General features: G+C 50.0%; 1 protein-coding gene and 1 pseudogene across 4 annotated transcripts; one reads left to right on the top strand and one right to left on the bottom strand.

Moving 5' to 3' along the window:
• Window positions 1–14: 14 nt before the first annotated feature.
• KLHL33 (kelch like family member 33) lies at window positions 15–18,198 on the top strand. 4 transcript variants are annotated; one of them, XM_089907415.1, is made up of 7 exons: window positions 15–2,895; window positions 4,759–4,920; window positions 5,674–9,157; window positions 9,605–10,381; window positions 14,321–15,245; window positions 15,361–15,528; window positions 15,641–18,198. In XM_089907415.1, exons 4-7 carry the CDS (start codon window positions 9,625–9,627, stop codon window positions 16,191–16,193), a joined length of 2,403 nt encoding a protein of 800 aa, XP_089763541.1. In that variant the 5' UTR covers window positions 15–2,895; window positions 4,759–4,920; window positions 5,674–9,157; window positions 9,605–9,624; the 3' UTR covers window positions 16,194–18,198. The 4 variants fall into 4 exon arrangements, with proteins under 4 accessions (XP_089763541.1, XP_030618789.1, XP_089763542.1 ...); XM_030762929.2 differs by lacking the exon at window positions 15–2,895 and having other exon boundaries at window positions 2,904–4,920; window positions 5,674–5,761; window positions 8,985–9,157; XM_089907416.1 differs by lacking the exon at window positions 15–2,895 and having other exon boundaries at window positions 2,904–4,920; window positions 5,674–7,765; window positions 8,985–9,157.
• On the bottom strand, window positions 4,115–9,784 carry LOC149750232 (solute carrier family 12 member 3-like; annotated as a pseudogene).
• Window positions 18,199–18,536: the final 338 nt, after the last annotated feature.

Here is an 18,536-nt window from a genome sequence, read left to right as displayed (position 1 = left end):
CAGAGCGGCACCCTGGCTGACTATGCAGGTTGCCTTGGGAGCTGCTGCTCTGGAGCTAAAATTGAGGGGAATCTCTTAGATATTCTAACCTCTTCTTAGTAATGCTATTATCATTGATACTATTTTAGCATCAGATCTTATGCTAATTGCTTTACATTTATCATCTCATTTAAATTCTTTGAAGTATAGGTACTCAGAATTTCCCTGAAAATAGCCTGAAGCCAGGTGTAATTTCATGCTAATTTATAACTCAAAAGTAAAACCATCCCTCTTCCATACACTTAGGCCTACAGACATTTCCATTGGCAGGCTTGAGGGGGTGGGCCCCAGGTATACACATCCTCTCTGAAATTAACAGCCAGTCATTAGCAAAAATCCCACGTATGCTCAACCTTTTCTCTGTATGTTCCCTTTTTATAGTCCTGCTCTGAGCCCTGATTTCTCCTGAGGACTCTGCTTCTTTTAGTAGTGGTGGTGGTTTCTCTCACACCCATTGTAGCACTGGGCCTGGAGGCAGTGCAAGTGTCCGCATTTTTTCTCATACTATATATTTTTTAATATTTATTTATTTGGCTGTGCTGGGTCTTCGTTGCGGCATGCAGGATCTTTAGTTGTGGCATGCGAACTCTTAGTTGCGGCATGTGGGATCTAGTTCCCTGACGAGGGATCGAACCCCGGTCCCCTGCACTGGGAGCATGGAGTCTTAACCACTGGACCGCCAGGGGAGTCCCTTCCTCATACTATTTTCAAGACTATTCTCTCTCATCTCTAACATACCTCAGCTTTGAAGCACAAGTCAGTACCTGTCATAAATCTTGGTGATTTAAATATCCATGTAGATAATCTTTCTAACACTCTGGTCTCAGTTCTTTGCTCCTCCAGTGATCTTGTCCTCCACCCCCACTTCAGCTACTCATTCCCTTGGTCATATTCTAGACCTACCACTACTCCATATCTCAATCTCAAACATCCCACCCTCCCACCATTACTTCCTGTCTTTCCAGTTTATTCCACATGCCTTCATTTCCCTCCTCCCACTAAATTCCAGTCATGAGCCCTTCGTTAAGGGCTCACCTCCCTTGCTTCTCTCTGGCTTTTGTCACACTCAACTCTTCACCAACTTTACTCCTAGATCCATGCAGCTGAAAGGGCTGGGAAGAAACAGGTTGACTTGTCTTTAAATTCATTACCATAAAACTTGAGTGAATCCTTTATGCTACTAGCAATATCCCCTGGTCCTTTTACTTGCCCTTCCTTTTTTTTGGCCATGCTGCATGGCTTGCGGGATTGGAGTCCTAACCACTGGACCGCCAGGGAATTCTCCACTTGCCCTCGCTTCTGATCCATTAAATCTTCAACATCCCTCATTCTCAGTTTTACTTTGGTAGAAAATAGAAACAATCAGAAAAGGTTCACAAGCTCCTACCACTATACCTACATACCTTCCAGCATTTATACCTGTAAGCTCTGCTTTCTCTCTTGTTATTGTATACCAGTGATTCTCAACTGGGACTGAGTTTGCTCCCAGAGGACATTTGGTTGATCACAACCAAAAGGAGGTGGTGCTTCTGGGTGGAGGCCAGGGATGCTGCAAAATAGCCTACAATGCACAGAACAGCCCTCCACAACAGAACTGTCTGGGCTTAAATGTCATTGGCATCAAGGTTGAGAAATGCTGCTCTAAACAAACTGTCCAGGCTCCTGTCCACCCAGTCCCATCACCTGGCTTTCAAGGACATCTTTCAACAGTTCTCCCTCCTTTTCTGTAGTGTCAGTTTTCCCCTTTCTCTCCTGGAATATCCTGTTGGCACACAAATATGGTGTCATTTTTCTTACCTTACAAAGACATAAACCTCTCTTGACCCCATTTCCCCTTCCAGTTGCTTCCAATTTTCCTGCTCAATTTTTAAAAAACGTTTTGTTTGTTACTAAGTTTTTAAGTTGAATTATAGTTGACTTACAATATTAGTTTCAGATGTACAGCATAGTGATTTAGTAAGTATTCTTATAGGTTATACTCCACTTAAAGTTATAAAATATTCACTGTATTTCTTGTGCTGTACAGTATATCCTTGTAGTTTGTTTATTCTGCTCTGTTGTATAGCAGAACATCTTAAAGGAGTCTTTTCCACTTTCCACCAGTTCCCCAGTGAGCCCACTGCACCATGACTGTTCTCATCACGGTCACCAAGGACTTGCGCAGACCTAAATCTAATGCCGTCTTCGGCTTTATCTTGCACAGGCTATCAGCAGCATTTGACACCCCCTCTTTGAAACATTGTCTTTACTTGGCCTTAGGACGTAGTCTCTGGTTTGCCTCCTAGTTTACCAAGTACTCTTTCTTAGTCTGCTGGTTTCTCCTCATCCCCATAGTGCTCTAGAGTTCAGTCTTTGGACTGCTTTTCTGTTTACATACATACCTGGAGTGATTTCAGCCAGTGTTACACATTAGAGCCATTTCGATGTGGATAACTGCCCATTTTTTTCGCTCCAATCAGGACTTCTGTCCTGAATATCTAGCTGCCCTTGGCGTCTCGACTTGAATGCTTAATAGGCATCTCAAATTTAACATATACAAAACCGAACTTATTTTCTCCCCAGCTTACTGCTGTAGTCTTTCCTATTTCAGGTAATGACAACTCCATCCTTCTAGTTGTTCATGTTAAAGTGTCTTGGTATTATCTTTGGCACCTCTTTTTCATCTCCTCCAATTCATCAAATCACGTTGACTTTACCTTCAGAATACATCCAGAATCTAATTGGTCACTTCTCTGCTGCCACCCTAGCCCAAGCCAGAATTTTCTGCCTCCAAGATCAGGGGTCCCCAACCCCCGGGGCCACGGACTGGTACCCGTCGGTCAGCGGCCTGTTAGGAACCTGGCTGCACAGCAGGAGGTGAGCAGTGGCGGGAGGGCGGGGCGAGCGAGGGAGCGAAGCTTCATCTGCACACACACACACACACCCCACCCCCATAGCTCGCGTTACCACCTGAACCATCGCTTGCATTACAGCCTGGAAAAATTGTCTTCCACGAAACTGCTGTCCAAGATTATTGCCGTAGCTGGTCTACCTGCTTCCACCATTTCCCTCTTACAGTCAATTCTCAACACAGCAGCCAGAGTGAATGGTGTTAACACGGAAGCCAGATTGTCACTCTTCTCAAAACCCTCTGTGTTTTCCTACCTCAGAATAAAACCCAGAGCCCTTTAAAGGCCTGTAAAAGCCTCCATGACCTGCTCCACCCTTCCTCAAGTAATGCTTTGACCTCACTTCCTGCTACTTATCTCCTCGTTCACTCTGCTCCAGCACCATTGGCCTTTTGTTCTTCCTTAAACACTGAAGGTGTGCTGCCCCTCAAGGCCTTTAGACTTGTTGCTCCCTCTGCCTGGGAAGCTCTTTCCGGAGGTATAGCCTTTAAATCTGCTCAACTTTTTTTCGTGAGGGCTTCCTGACAACCCTACTTAAAATTGTACTCCTCTAGCACTTTCTAGCCCACTCCTCTGTTTTATTTCTCTTTGTAGCGCTTAGCACCTTGTAATTTAATAGTTGTTTTTATTATGTTCATTGTCTATCTCTCCTTGTTGGAATATAAACTCCCTGAGGGGAGGTGTAGCTTGTTTTATTCATTGGCATATCATCTCCCAGTACTTAAAACAGGGTCTGGCACATAGTGGACATTCAGTTAGTATTTGCTGAATGAATATATAAGCTGATGAGGAACTAAACCAAAGAAATAATCAAAGGACTATAAGGTAAGACTTGAGCTAAAAGATTTTAAAAATTAGGATTACATGAGCTTGGGAAAAGAGGAAGTTTCTGATTACTTACTAAGTAGAAAGTGATGATAAATACTTTTTTTTTCATTTGCAAAGGATAGACACATAAATGGGTTGAAACGCATTAAGGCGTGGAGGTTTAAAGTAGAAACTTCGAGATGGAAGATAGAAGATAAATTCTTGTTGAATATATTTGAGAACAGGAATAATCTGTTTTTCTAGGCTTCAGGAGTTTTCAAGTATGTTATTACACAGCCTCAGGTATTTATTTGTAAGTTTTTATTAATATCATGGGGTGGAATGGATTGTGGAGGAAGGACCTTCTTTGGCACTGCAGCCGCAGTTCGTATTGCGTAGTCAGGGAGTTCTCTCCCTAGGAAGCTTTGGGCTGTTGTAAAATCCTTGTGTGTCCAAAGCTTTGGGCTACCCAAGGGTGGACTCAAAAAGTTTGTGGAGCCGGGAGATTAAAATCTTGGCTCCTTGAGTCCTAAATTATGGACTCCTCTTCCTAGCTGTCTTTCCTCCTGAGTCTCACTAACAGTATAGGGTGAGTGTGTACTGCTGATTTCAACAAATGAAGGCAATGGGGGATGTCAGGCCCCTAGACAGCATCTCCAGCCAGGTCATGTATAGGGCCCCAGGGCAGGCTGACTGAGGGATCACAGGCAGGCTCCTGTTACGTACGAAATGGAACCTGTTCCTCAGCTTCTCTAGCCATTGGACTAGTCCTACCCCTGAGCTCTATGCCCCTGCAGTTTGAAATCTTCCCAGATTCATGACTGTGAGGGCAGCCATAGGACTTGATGAAGGCATGAATATTGTCGTACCACTTTATGAAGGCACATGTGCAACTCTGACTGCATGGTTAGGAAAAGTGAGCAGGGACGAGGTGAGCGCCATTGTCAGTTTGTACTCTGGGACGACTGCCCCCACTTTAACGGCCCTGTTCCTGTATAACTACCTGCTTTTGGTTTGTCTTCAGGTCCTGCTCAGGGATGCAGCCTGAGGGAGCAGGAGTGTTGAGAGAGGTAGATGCCAAGTTCTCCTTTGGTGGTGGCTTCTGCACCTGCTCTACGACCACCAAGTCTTCAAAAGCCTTTTGGCTACAGAGAAAGGAAACCCCAGATACAGAAGGGGACAGAAAGTATGTCATCCTCTGAAATTTCTGTCCTTGGGGATTTAGGGATAATAGGGCTTCTTCACTCTTTAGTTTTTCTGTTTTGCTGTCCAGCTGGCATTTCTTTCAAACTGGTAACCATAAACCTGTTCAGATGTAGGTAGACATTAGCCAGTGTCTCCCCACAGCCAGCACCACCCCTGCCACAGAAACTCCTCTTCCATCAGATTTCGGCTCCTCCTACATGAATCCACTTAAGTCATTACTGTTTTTTGAGCATCTACTCCATGCCGGGCAGTGGGCTAGGTAAGCTTTATCTCTCTAATCTTCCCCTCTGGTTCACTCACCTGGTAGTAATCAGAGAGCCCATAGAGGCAAGACCCTGGCTCTCAACATCTGCCGAAGTACCAGCCACACTGGCACTCTGACCCTAGGCAGCGCCCACTCTGCACACCCAGGTCGGTCCTATTTCCTAAAACATCTCAAATCATACAGGAGCCTGGAAATGAGATTTAGGACACAAACACTCCTTCATGGGAAGAGAACCCCAACCCAAAGCAGTAGGACTGTCTAGGTACCACCAGTGCCAAAGCGGGTAATGGAAGTGTGTGTGCATGGGGTTGGGGGGGACAACCAAATCTGATAATCAAAGAGCACCATACAGTTCATTAATGAAACGAGGGATGGGGAGAACCGGTGGAGGAGGGGATGGGGGCCTACCTGCATATAAGCTACTTTTAATATAATTGATGAATGCCTCTGGCTCATTTCATCACCTAGCCCCTCAGAGAAGCGGAAACCAGGGTTCCAGGTCATTCTGCTGAAGGCAGGAGTGGAGGGCCTTACCAGCTGTGGCAGAGATGCCCAGGTAGGAAAGTATGGTCCACGTGACGGCAAGGATGGCTCCTTTGGGGACAGCTGTAGCAGGGTCCTGGGAACAGAAGTTGAACCATCAGTGGAGAGGGAAGAGGGGTGATAGAGAGTGTGCTCCATGCCTGGACATCCGTGTCACCTTGAGGTCCCTAGAGATACTGGTCCTGGTGAGTACCCCAGTGGCTGAGGAGAAGAAGATGGAAAACATACCAAGGAAACTGCCCTCTGGACTGTGCCCACCACTGCGGGACAATATTATGAAAGAAAATGCTTTCTACAGAAAGGAACAGAGAGAAAAGATGAGGTTTTGAGGAGCACCTCCTGCCTTCCTCTGTTCAGCCCAAATTATTACCCCTCTACCCAGTTTAGTGTCAGTGACTTAGGTTAGGCTGGGAAGCATAAGGGATTTTTGGCCCAGGGACTTAACAGGACTCTGAGTGGTCTGATGGCCAACTTGTGAATGACATACAGAATCAGAAGTTGAGGGTTCTTTTCTGAGGAGGACACATTTCTCAGTCAGTTTTCCACTGTCTCACCAAAGAAGCCAGTGGCTAGTTGGCTGGGGTTTGTGGGGAGGAAGTCCCCAGCAGGTAGTTGGTAAGAGAAAGGAAGACCAGGAAGAAGAAGATAATCTGGGCCTGTAACACCATGGGTGACACCACCTCCCTCCACAGAGAGAGGGAGAAAGAGGGAGGGAAGAAGGGACAGAGACAGAGAGGTGAGTGGAAGGGAAGCAGTTCTCCTCCTCACTTTTCTTGTCTCATCTTCAGTCTTCTCTCCAATCCTCTCGTTCTGTTTCCTACCAACCTCCTCCCATAAAGGAATGTGGCTAAATGGGTGTCCTTTTCCTTCTTGCCTCAAACTACAAAGCATCCCTTCCCATGCCAGAGGGGTGAATATCAACGTTGTAAATACTGGGAGCAAGAAGCAGGGCATTTCTCATCTGGTAGTCATGTCTAGTGCTCATCCCAACAGATCCTCAGAAGGAGTCCTCCTTACTTTCCCCTTCAAAAACTGGCATGTGGAGTCTCTCCCAGCAGAACCGGCTAGCTTCAGGTCTGGGTCCCTGGAAATCTGCTCTGTCAACTACCCACGCACACAATCCCACATCTCCCCACATTCCGCCCCTTCCTGATCTGTCCAGCTCTCACTGCCATCCCCTTAGTCTTTTCACCCCCAACTCAATTCCCCCTCGCCTGCCTTGGACTCCCACTCCATGCCTGCCAGTGCCAATGCCTACAAGGATAGTCACGGTCACCAGGCCCACCACCCGAAACTCATTTTCAGGATCCATGTTTGGTAGCTGCACCCCATGCTCCTGGAAGGGCAGAACGCAGAGGTAGGGGGTCACAGAGATTTTTTTTTTTTTTTTGCGGTACGCGGGCCTCTGACTGTTGTGGCCTCTCCCGCTGCGGAGCACAGGCTCCGGACGCGCAGGCTCAGCAGCCATGGCTCACGGGCCCAGTCTCTCCGTGGCATGTGGGATCTTCTGGACCGGGGCACGAACCCGTGTCCCCTGCATCGGCAGGCGGACTCAACCACTGCGCCACCAGGGAAGCCCAGTCACAGAGATTTTTAATTGGTCCATCTGATTCTTAAAATGACTTGCCCAGGCTGGAGCCACGAAAATGCAAGCTGGGTGGTCAGCTGACTTGAGAAAAGGATGCATGAAGGAAGGGAATGGGCATTACCCGGAACAGGTCCAAAAGGGTCTCTGTGAAGCCCACTGTAGGCACAGCCACAGCTACTGCATAGGAGAAAGCAAATATGATTCCAGTGGAACTGCCAAGCTCCAGACCCAGGCTGTGCAAGACAAGGAAGTAGGTACCACCTGAGAGGAGAGGAAAGAAGAGTCAATCGGTCTCACCAACTCCCAACAGGACCGGGGGCCCTAAGAGGTCATGGAGTCACAACAGACTCACCAGCCTTGACTTTGCCATTGGTGGAGACGGCTGAGATAGACAGGCTGGTGATAGTAGTGACTGAAGCCGAGAGCAAGGTAACGAGCGATCTGAGCCCTGGAGTGGGATGGGAATGGGGCTCCTTTAATTCACTGAGGCCGCGTCCCAAATCCCTTCCTACTGTCTAGCAGAGTGCTGAGCCCACACCTATGCCGGCCTGAGCAGTGATCCAAGGCAGCTGCAGGTAGAGGATGATGCCCCTGATCATCAGGGAGGGAGGAGTCAAGGTCACCCTCAGCCCTTTCCTCTCACCCTCAGAGGGACCCTTGAGACTGTCCTCTGGAGCGAAGTTCTCTTTCCCTGCTTCCATCCCGAACCTTTGGGAACCCTAAGCACCAATCCGTTACCATGACTCCCATGACCCAGATAAAGCCAATGGGGCCTTGCCAGGCCTGGCCCCCGAATTCTCCACATCATTTTTGGGGAGTGTGGCTCCACATGGGGCTCCTAAGCAGAGGTGGAAGTAATACTGTCCCCTGGCTGAGATGCCAAGACCCTGCCCCAGTCAGCAGGTCAGCAACAAGAAGGACGGCCAACAGACCTGGAGGTGCTATGGGGGGAGGTCAGTCATAACGCATTTAATGGAGGGTGGATGATTGCACAGAAGAGCAGGTTTCATCCAACCTTCGGGGATTCGCTGTGGGGTATGGGTCCTGCCATGGTGGAGCCGAGCAGAGCCTCCAGAGACGTGTGGCTGTGGTGGAGCTGTCCCAGGACCATGGGGTTGGCAGAGAACGCAGATCAGGGTCCAGTGTCCTTGTCCTTGTTGGCAGAGGGAGGGCAGAGGCTGACCTGGGGTTTGTCTCTGCCAGATCGTGGTTCCTCCTCTTCCTGGTGGGGGCCCAAGGTGTGGGCCACCTTGTCTTGCAAAGGGGAGGCCATAAGAGGATCCACACAGAGGCTGGTCACTATTGCCCATTTCACAAGCCAGGACAACCATGGGCTGCCTTTCTGTTTACCCATTTGGAGGAGTGCAGCCCCAGGGTTGGGTTTGGCTCTCTCACCACCAATTCCATGTTGGCACAGGGAGGAAACCCCTCGCTACGGGTGGGTCACCCATGATCGGTAGCCCTGACCCATGCCCCTTCACCTCCCCCACTCCTCTGCCCTTGTTGGACCAGATGGATGGGTTATATTTGAGTTTCACATCAGGATTGTTCGCTCCAGGGTCCCAGCTTTATCATGCACAGAAAAATCAACAAAGGCCAGGACTGACCCCAAACACACGCTTCACTCTTTCTCCCCACTTTCCTGCAGGTGTGCAGAGTCCAGACTTTCTTCACGCACCCCCTCCAGCCCAGTCCAGTGAAGGAAGCCTTTCTGGCCTGGCTCACTCCACCAGATCCCCATATCCTACTTGGCTTCTGAATTTGCCTCGCTCAGCACCAGGGCATGACCTACAAGTGGAAGGGGAGAGGAGGTCATCTCAGGTCAGGCCCAGGGAATTGGGTGTCAGAGTTTGGGCACCTGGAGACCAGCCCCCAGCCTGCCAGCACTGCCTATAATTAGCTGGGTTCGGTCAGGGACGGGGCCCCGGGGGCGCGTTCCCTCTGCCACACTGTCAGGAGTAGAGCAGGCTCAAGTGAGAGGGCAAGCAGAACGCTGGTGTCTTAGGAGGGTGACTACTGGCATGGGGGCAAGACGGGCAGGGTACAGTTCCGGGTACTGGATGTTTACACATAGATCTTGCGTGCTTTGCTGCACCTGGGGAACCTCAGAGTCGCGCGGTGTGGCCTACACGCTCGAGCCCTGGGATGGGGGGAGGGGGTTGAAGTAGAAAGAGGGACTGACATGTCGCCGGACTGGAGGCAGGGCTTCCTCTGGCCTCTGTGGGCCCAGCTCTTACCCTCTCTTCTCTTTCCTCTGCTTACCTGCAGCAATCCAGTGAGCTTGGGCCATGAGCGTCTCAGACTCGGCACATCGTCCCTCAGACCCTGAACAAGTCTCTCTTCCAGTCCAGAAGGACAGCCTTGGCCTCCCTTTGCCCACCAGGAGAACCCCCTCCTGGCCTCCGTCCCCAGACCAGGATCCTGGTTTGCCCCCCTTTCCTCTGGAAGAGCCTGGCCCCAGGCCCATGGCCCCGGGGAGCCTTTTCTCTCCAGCCTTGTCCCTAGAGAAAGAAGAGGAGGAGGAAGAGGATGAGGACGGAGAAGACGCAGAGGAGCCCGAGGAGCTGCGCAGCGAGGCGCATCCCAGCCAGTTTTTTGCGGAGGCACAGCGGCTGCGAGAGCAGAGGTTGTTGCTGGATGAAGACGTGTCAGTCGGGGGGCGAGTATACGGGGTGCATCGGGTGATCTTGGCCGCAGTCAGCAGCCTCTTCAGAGGCAGGTTGCTGGGCAGCAGAGGTCTGCAATGCCCCCTCAGCCTGGATGTAACCCCCGGGGCCTGGGAGGCCATGCTGACCTTTGCCTATGAGGGGGTGCTGGGACCCGCCCCACGGGAGGATGTGCTGGTCGCGGCTGAAGCCCTGGGCGCACCCCGGGTGAAGGCTGCGGCCCAGTGGGGACGCGAGGGGGCTGGAAGCACCCGGGAAGATGAAAAGCAGCCCAGCCAGGCAGAGGAACTGAGAGAGAACCTGCGCACCATGGAGCTCCTGTACCAAGAAGGCATCGGGTGTGACCTGGAGCTGGAGGCAGGCGGCTGCCGGCTGCGGGGTGAGGGTCTGTGGGGCATTACATTAATGCAGGCGCATATGCCACCTGAAATGGTGTGTGCAAGCAGCGGGTGGTTCAGTCCCTACCATAGTGGTTTTGATCCCTGCTGCAGTCAGAATTTCCCCAGGGTGACCTTTGGCACCTCTCCTGACCCACTGAGAATGGAGCATGCGCAGTTGAGTTGTTTTCTTAAGAGCACTGACAGATTTATGCTGTGGCTTTCCCTGTGCCCAGAAACAAGAAATTTACAGTCAGCTGGCTGGAGCTAAGGGTATATAGTCCATGCCAGTAGAACAAGCAGGAGGTGATTGACTCAAACAAAGATTAACCAAAGGCCCTTCTTGGCATCTTCTAATTAGGACACAGGAAAAGCCAGAGGAACACAGTGGAAAAATTCAGTGTGTCCTTTCCCCTAAGTGAGCTTGACACCATGGCAGATGTGGACCCTACAGCTAGTGAGCAAGGTCTGGTACTGTTTGGCCAGAATCTTAAGGCTACCAGTTCATGGCACTTTGAAGTTAACTCTGCTCATCACCAGGAAAGCTGAAGAGGGTTGAATAAGTTGAGATTTATTCAGATTCTACTAACATTTAGTGAGGTACTGGGTACCAGGAATTTCTTTTACACATGCCATCTCTTTTCATCTCACTGAAAACTAGTGAGTTAGATATCATTATCCCTGGGTGCAGATAAAGAATATTAAATTCAGAGATGTTAACAGGTGAAAACCAGGATACAGGCCCACATCCACTAACCCAGTCTGCTCTCACTAGGCCATGCATTGCCTTCTATGCAGTCAAGTCAAAGACATATAGCACCTGGCAAATGGAGTCAGAGTGCAGACACATAAAAGTTTAACATTAAAAGGGATTTGTTTAGATATTATCTAGTTCAGCTCTTACACTTTATTGATAAGGAAATCAGTCTTTAAGACAAGTCCAAAGTCACATAGCTACTGCTCATTGGAGGAATGACTGGCACCCAAAGTGCTTCTGGGACTCCCCAAAGGAAAAGGATCCTATCTTAGTCAGCTTGGGCTGCTATAACAAAAATACCACAGACTGGGTGGTTTAACAATAGAAATTTATTTCTCATGGCTCTGGAGGCTGCATCAGGGTGTCAGCAAGGTCAGGTTCTGGTTAGGGCCCTCCTTCTGGTTTGTAGATGACCACCTTCTCACTGTATCTTCACACAGCAGAGAGAGAGGGAGATCATCTCTCTCATATCTCCTCTTATAAGGGCACTAATCCCATTCATGAGGGTTTCTACTCTCATACATAATTACCTCCCAAAGGCCCCACCTACAGATACCATCACGTTGGAGATCAGGGCTTCAACATATGAATTTGGTGGGGGCGGGGAACACAAACACTCAGTCCATAACAGACTTCTAAAGTGTTTGTTATCATTTCCAATAGCACTAGATGCAGGGGGAATTTAAAATTTCAGTTATAAAATTCTCACGAGGGTTTGGAATTTAAACATCCTTGTATTCAATATCACTGCTTTCACTTCCTTTAAGAAACATTCCAACTTAGTGGTGGAAACCTGTCACTTAAAATTCTAAGGAATAATGATGAGTGAGAAGGGGCACAAAATACAAGTGGTTGTGAATCCTTTGTCAGTGGCTCTGAGCTATAGGCTGATTGATGGTATGGAAGATGAGATGGCTTACCTGCTTTACGGAATGCAGATTTTCTCAGGCAATATGGAAGCTGTCACTAATGTTTACTGCTTGGGAAGCACCAAGCTACTACCTACTGCTCAAAAAGACAGTGGAAAGCCACTCCGATATCACCTGCCCTTTGAGAGAGGTGAACATGCTGCAACTGATCAAAGCAGCCTGAGGTTCATAAGCCTCACTGGGAGCTTGGGTCTGTGTGACCTGCCTGAGAGGACTTCTAGCAGCATTTCCCCTCTTTTTTTAAAAATAATTAATTAATCAATTAATTTATGTTTGGCTGTGTTGGGTCTTCGTTGCTGTGCGCAGGCTTTCTCTAGTTGCAGCGGGTGGGGCTACTCTTTGTTGTGGCGCGGGGGCTTCTCATTGCGGTGGCTTCTTGTGTTGTGGAGCACGGGCTCTAGGTGCACGGGCTTCAGTAGTTGTGGCATGCGGGCTCAGTAGTTGTGGTGCATGGGCTTAGTTGCTCCGTGGCATGTGGGATCTTCCTGGACCAGGGGTCGAACCCGTGTCTCCTGCATTGGCAGGCGGATTATTAACTACTGTGCCACCAGGGAAGTCCTCCTCTCTTTTCTGTTATGAAGCATTTCAAACATAGCAAAGAAAAGAGAATATTAAGATGAACACTCAAACACCCATCACCCAGACTTAACAATTAACATTTTACTATATTTGTTTCATTTCTTTATTTATTTTTTGCTGAAGTTTAAAGTAAATCTCAGACATTTCACTCACAAATACTTGGGTATGTGTCTCTCTAAAAGAGGACATTTTCTCATGTAACCACAATTTATCATATCTAACAAAATTAACAATGATTTCTTAATATCGCATAGTCCACATTGAAATTTTCCCACTTGTCCAAAAATGTGTCTTTTAGAGCTGCTCTGTTCAACCCAGGAGCCAATCGAGGTTTGCACTGAACTCAGATATATGTCTTTTAAGCTTCCTTTACTCTCGTACAGTTCTCTCTCCCTTTTTTATGACTTATTGAAGAAACAAGATTAGTTGTCCTATAGAGTGCTCCATGTTCTAGATTTGTAAGCGTTTTCCCTCATGGTTTTGTTTAACTCATTCTTTCAGCCTCTCAGTTTCCTATAAACTTGAATTTAGATCTGAAGGTTTGATTAGATTTCGGTTAAATATTTTGGTAAGGATACTCCATACTTGACGCCAACTGCCTCAAATTGAGTTACATTAGGGAGCATATAAGGTCTAGTTATCTTATTTTATTTTTTTTGTGGTACACGGGCCCCTCACCGCTGTGGCCTCTCCCGCTGCAGAGCACAGGCTCCGGACGCGCAGGCCCAGCAGCCATGGCCCACGGGCCCAGCCGCTCCGCGGCATGCAGGATCCTCCCGGACCAGGGCACGAACCCGTGTCCCCTGCATTAGCAGGCAGACTCTCAACCACTGTGCCACCAGGGAAGCCCAGGTCTAGTTATTTAATAGCATTTTTGAATAGGATATTTTCAGAGTCACGAGGGCCATGCAGATAAGCAGGGAACTGATACACAAGTATGCTCACTGCAGCCTGACATCAGTTACAGTGATCTGCCCAGACAGCCCCTGCATGGAGATAGAAAATAAATTACTGCCTTTCACTAGGACTCAGTTTCCATATCTTAAAAGGAGCAATTGAAGCAGGTGATTTTGAAGGCTTCCAGTTTACAGGCCCTAAATCTTGGGTAAGAGGAGATGGCAGTTAGATGAGTGTGGCTCACAACCATTCCTGAGTGTGGTACCACTTTCTGAGAAAAATCTGACTAGCAGAATGGCTGATGTCAGTGGCTCTTATAACTGTAGAGGAAAGAACTTTATTCTGTGCACAATATAGAAAGACCTATATAAGTTGCACATCGGTCTTTGCAGTTTATGTTGTACCCCCTCTTAGCAAGTGTTCTCTGTAGCATCTTCACTTGATTGATCAAGACCCTTTCTCTAATTGGCCTGCATCAAGAAGACTAAAGCAATGTTCTTCAAAGTGTCTTCAGGCCACTAACATGAGAATCATGCAGGGTGCTTGAATATGTTAAAACACAAATTCCTAGGGTCTGCGTCTAGAGCTACTGAATCAGAATCTCTGGAGGTGGGTCCGTGAAACCCTCACTGTAACAAGCACCCCACGTGGTTCTGGTGCATATACCGCAGTTTGGCCTGTGGTCTTGGGTGGTTGGCCCAAAGTTGGGGCTGTGAAGACAGGGGAGTGCCTTGCAGTTTGCAACACTCTGGGTCCCCCTCTGCTTCTCCCTCTTGCAGTGCACCGAGCAGCCCTCGCCTGTGGCAGTGAGTTCTTTGGGGCCATGCTCCTGAGCGGGATGAGGGAATCCCAGGGCACAGAGGTGTCTCTGCATACCATCTCTGCCCAGGACCTGCGACTCCTTGTCTCCTTTGCCTACTCTGGGGTTGTGCGGGCAAGGTGGCCGGGACTGCTGAGAGCCACCCAGGCTGCTCTGCGGTACCAGAGCTCTTCCTGCCTGGCTCTGTGCCAGAGAGCCTTGGCACAAGGCCTCAACCCTGCCCGTTGCCTGGCCCTGATCCCCATGGCTGAAGCCCCTGGGCTGGAGAGGCTCTGGAGCAAAGCCCGTCACTACCTCCTCACCCACCTGCCTGCTGTGGCTTTGTGCTCCACTTTCCCGTCCTTACCGGTTGCCTGCCTGGCTGAGCTCCTGGACAGCGATGAGCTACACTTGCAGGAGGAGTTCGAGGCCTTTGCGGCTGCACTGCGTTGGCTAGCTGCCAACCCTGACACCCAGGAGTCAGAGGCCAAGGCCCTGCTTCGATGCGTCCGCTTTGGCCGTATGTCCACCAGGGAGCTGCGGAGGGTATGGGCGGCCGGGCTGCCTCCACCCTTGAGCCCGGACTTGCTGCGTCAGCTGATGGTGGAGGCTGAGGTTCCAGGACAAGAGAGGCGGAGGGAGCCTGACCAGGCACTAGTAGTGATTGGCGGGGACGGGCTCAGATCAGACATGGCCACGAGACAGCCGTCCCGAGGAGTGTGGTGGGCCCGGGCCTTTCGCTGCGGCGTAGGACTGGTTCGAACTGTGGAGTGGGGACGGCTGCCTGCCCTGCCTGCCCCCGGGCGCTTTCGGCACGGGGCTGCGAGCCTAGCCGGAAGTGAGCTCTACGTGTGTGGCGGACAGGATTTCTACGGCCACTCTAACACCCTGGCTTCGACTCTCAGGTATGGCCCCCTGAGAGCGGCCGGTCCCAAGGTGGGCAGCTGCGGGAGGTTGGCAGCCCAGCCAACCGCAGACTCCCAGGGTCACTCTTCCCATCTCTTGTCCCACTGTGTCCAGGTGGGACCCCAGGCAAGAGGACTGGGAGGAGATGGCACCTTTGTGCCAGGCTCGGAGCTTTTTCCCCCTGGTGGTGCTGGATGGACTGCTTTATGCCCTGGGTGGACGAGACAGTGGTGTTGCCCTCAGCTCTGTGGAGACTTATAGCCCCAAGCTCAATATCTGGAGGTGAGCAGGGAAGGGGGTGTTTCAGGCATCAGGGAGAGGCTAGGAAGAGGAGTCTTGGAAGAGGAGAACGGAAGATGACTGTTGCCTGATCACGTGCCCTGTTCTCCCACAGGCCGGCACCTGCCCTTCCAGCACCACGCTTTGCCCACGCAGCTGCTGTTTTGGAGGGCCAGCTGTACGTGAGCGGTGGCTGCAGCGGGACTGGCCAGTACCTGGCCTCGTTGCTGCACTATGACCCCAAACTTGAGAAGCCGGGGACACTTCTGAGCCCTATGGGGGTACCTCGGGCTGGCCACGTCATGGCTGCTCTGGGTGGGCGGCTGTATGTAGTGGGTGGGCTAGGTGAGACTGGGGACCTGCTGAGCTTTGAGGCCTATGAACCAAGGACCGATAGCTGGACTCACCTGACCCCCCTGCCCTCGCCCCATGTCGGGGCTGCAGGCGCTGTGCTGCAGGGGGAGCTACTGGTGATGGGGGGCTACAGCCACCGTACTTATGCCCCCTCCCACCTTATCCACGCCTTCTGTCCTGGCCTGGGCCGATGGCTGTGCCTGGGAACTCTGCCGAGGCCTCGGGCTGAGATGCCTGCCTGCATCCTGACACTGCCCACTGTGCAGCAAATAGCTTTGGTTCCCACACAACACCAAACTAAACCTGCCGGGTGAAGGGGGAGTGGCAGTGGATGGCGTGAGGAAGGGATAAGAAACATTTTGAGAGGATAGAAATGATGGGGGCAGGGATAAAGAGAAGGCTTTATTCATGATCATATTTCATTCTAGCACAGTGCTTTACAACTCACACAGCGCTTTTGTATGTATGATCTGCATTGAGGAGAAGGTGGTTCTGGAATTCCTAGGGAAAGAGCGTTGGGGAAGGAGAGGCAGCTGAATACCTAGGTAAGGAGAGGAGACCCAGGGGCAACTATACAAGGTTTAGATTCTTGGTGGGGAAAGTGCATCTGGCTGGGCAGACAGTCAAGAAGCGTCAATAGCCAAGGTGTAGGGGCCATGAGAGGTCAGTTGGGAAAATGATATTCTGATCAATGGACGAAGGAGAAAAACGTGGAGAGGCCATCCGTGAAAGAGCTGAGGAGTGTGGGGGAAGGACTGCGATTGCTGCTTCTCTTTACTCTCCAATCCCTGGGACACCCAAACCCTCCTGACGAGGTTCTTTCTCAGGTAAACCTGTAGACCCAGTCTAGCGTTTCCTCAGCCATACACCACAGGCTGCCCCTAAGAGCCCCTTGGTTTTCAATCTGAGGAGGACGCTCCTGTCTGGACCCGGCACAGCACAGGGGCCCGAGATGCCAGGGCGACGAGGTGGGAGTGCTGCAGGCGGGGAAGATGAAGACGGGAAGGATGGAGGCGCCCATGGCGGCAAAGGGATGAAACAGGATTTGAGGGCATGGGGTGGGAGAAGTCAGGAGCCTGGCTGGCTTCTTTCCTTCCCTTTGGGGTGAATCGAGGGATCAGGAGAGAAAACAGTACAGTGTGGTGTGAGGTCCTAAGTTGTGAGAGGAAGTGGCAGAGAGAAGAGTAAAAGGCAGAGGAGGCCCAGAAAAGTGGTTCCTTCCTCTGTCCCTTTCTTCCAGTTTTTTGAATCCATTTCCCTTTTTCTTGGCCAGGGAAAGTTGAGTCAGATGTTTCCTCTCTCTCTTTCTCCACCCTGCTTTTCCTTCCCTCTTTTTGCTCTCTTCTATCTTTTCTCCTTTCTCCCTCACGGTTATTAATTATGTACCGTGTGCCGGGTACGATGTGGGGCACTAAGGATCCCAAGGTCAGGGAGCTCCCGACCAGCACACAGACTTGTAAGCAAATACAAGTTTGACAGTGGACTTAGAGGTATGGACACTTGCCTCATACCTCTCCCGAGAGCCGCGTACCTCACATGCCTCGTAGTTGAAGGTATGAGAGCCCAGAGGATGGAGGAGGGAACTCTGTCCAGGGAAGACTTCTGTTAGGAAGGCATCATCAGATGGGTGTAGATTGAACTGGATCTTGAAGGCTTCCTGGAAACTCACCTTCAGAGAAGGAGGGAGGCATTCCAGTCGAAGGAAAGAAGCAAATGGGGCATGTGGTGCCCTGTGTCTCCATAGCAAAGGGGAAGTCAGTATTCCAGGGATTCTTCAGAGAATTCTGCTCTGTGCCAGCCTACTCTCTTCCCTGGAGCCTTCCTGAAGACAGTGGCTTTCACCTAATTGTATGTTCTCTTCCTCCACAACTCCCCTACGTCTTTCCTGTCTGGTATTTCCACTTCTGACCCCTGAGCAGCTTAAGGCAAAGAAGGGCCACTTCTTTGTACAGGTCAATTTTCTCTTACCCTTGCTAATTTAGATTCTCATGCTGCTAAGGGTGAGATGAGGGAGCCTCCCTCGCATCTTTCTTCATCCCGGCCAGGAGAGACTTGACATGTTTTTGTTTATTGTTTTGAGATTTCATTATTTTATTAAGGTTTCCTTCTATATCTCTGTTTAGGAACATAGTTGAAAGTGAGGAGGGGTAAGTAGGCTATATATGAGAACAGAGAAGAAAGATTGAAGAAGACAGGGAAGAAGGAAATCGGAAACACTGAGAAACTATGAGGATTGAGTCTTTAGGGTGAACTTCTGTGAACACGCTCTGTGATTTGTATGCAAAGACAGGCTTAAATAAAGGTTTCACCATGACTGAATCATTCTTGTCTGAGTTTCTCTATTGTAAAAAACATTCAATATCCCTTGTAATTTGGCTTCTGTCTCCACCACACTACTGAAACCATCCTCCTTCATTGTCACCATGACCTACTTCTCACCAAATCAAACAATCTAAGGCCATTCTCATTTTCCTTCATCTTTCTGCAGGAATTGGCTGGCTTGAAAATTGGCCTAAAAATTTCTCCTTCCCTGGCTCCAGAGATAGCACACTCTCCTACTCTTCTTACTTCTCCAATCCAAAGAGGTGGCAGAAAGTCAAATCATAGTGTCCAAGAGGGGGTGGTGCCATCTTAGGCCGAGCTGACAGCCAAACGTC

This window comes from Delphinapterus leucas, chromosome 2 (assembly GCF_059928025.1).
Source record: "Delphinapterus leucas isolate spDelLeu-1000000601 "Yukka" chromosome 2, BTC_Dleu_Yukka2, whole genome shotgun sequence".
NCBI lineage: Eukaryota > Metazoa > Chordata > Mammalia > Artiodactyla > Monodontidae > Delphinapterus > Delphinapterus leucas.
The sequence above is the reverse complement of the archived record's forward strand: the minus strand, read 5'-3'. Positions and strand labels throughout refer to the sequence as shown.

Excerpts from the sequence above, each read along its gene's own strand:
- KLHL33 (XM_089907415.1), top strand. The coding sequence starts at position 9,625 with ATGAGCGTCTCAGACTCGGCACATCGTCCCTCAGACCCTGAACAAGTC. Across the intron at positions 15,246-15,360 it reads ACCCTGGCTTCGACTCTCAG|GTGGGACCCCAGGCAAGAGG; the intron begins GTATGGCCCCCT and ends CACTGTGTCCAG. Across the intron at positions 15,529-15,640 it reads CCCAAGCTCAATATCTGGAG|GCCGGCACCTGCCCTTCCAG; the intron begins GTGAGCAGGGAA and ends GTTCTCCCACAG.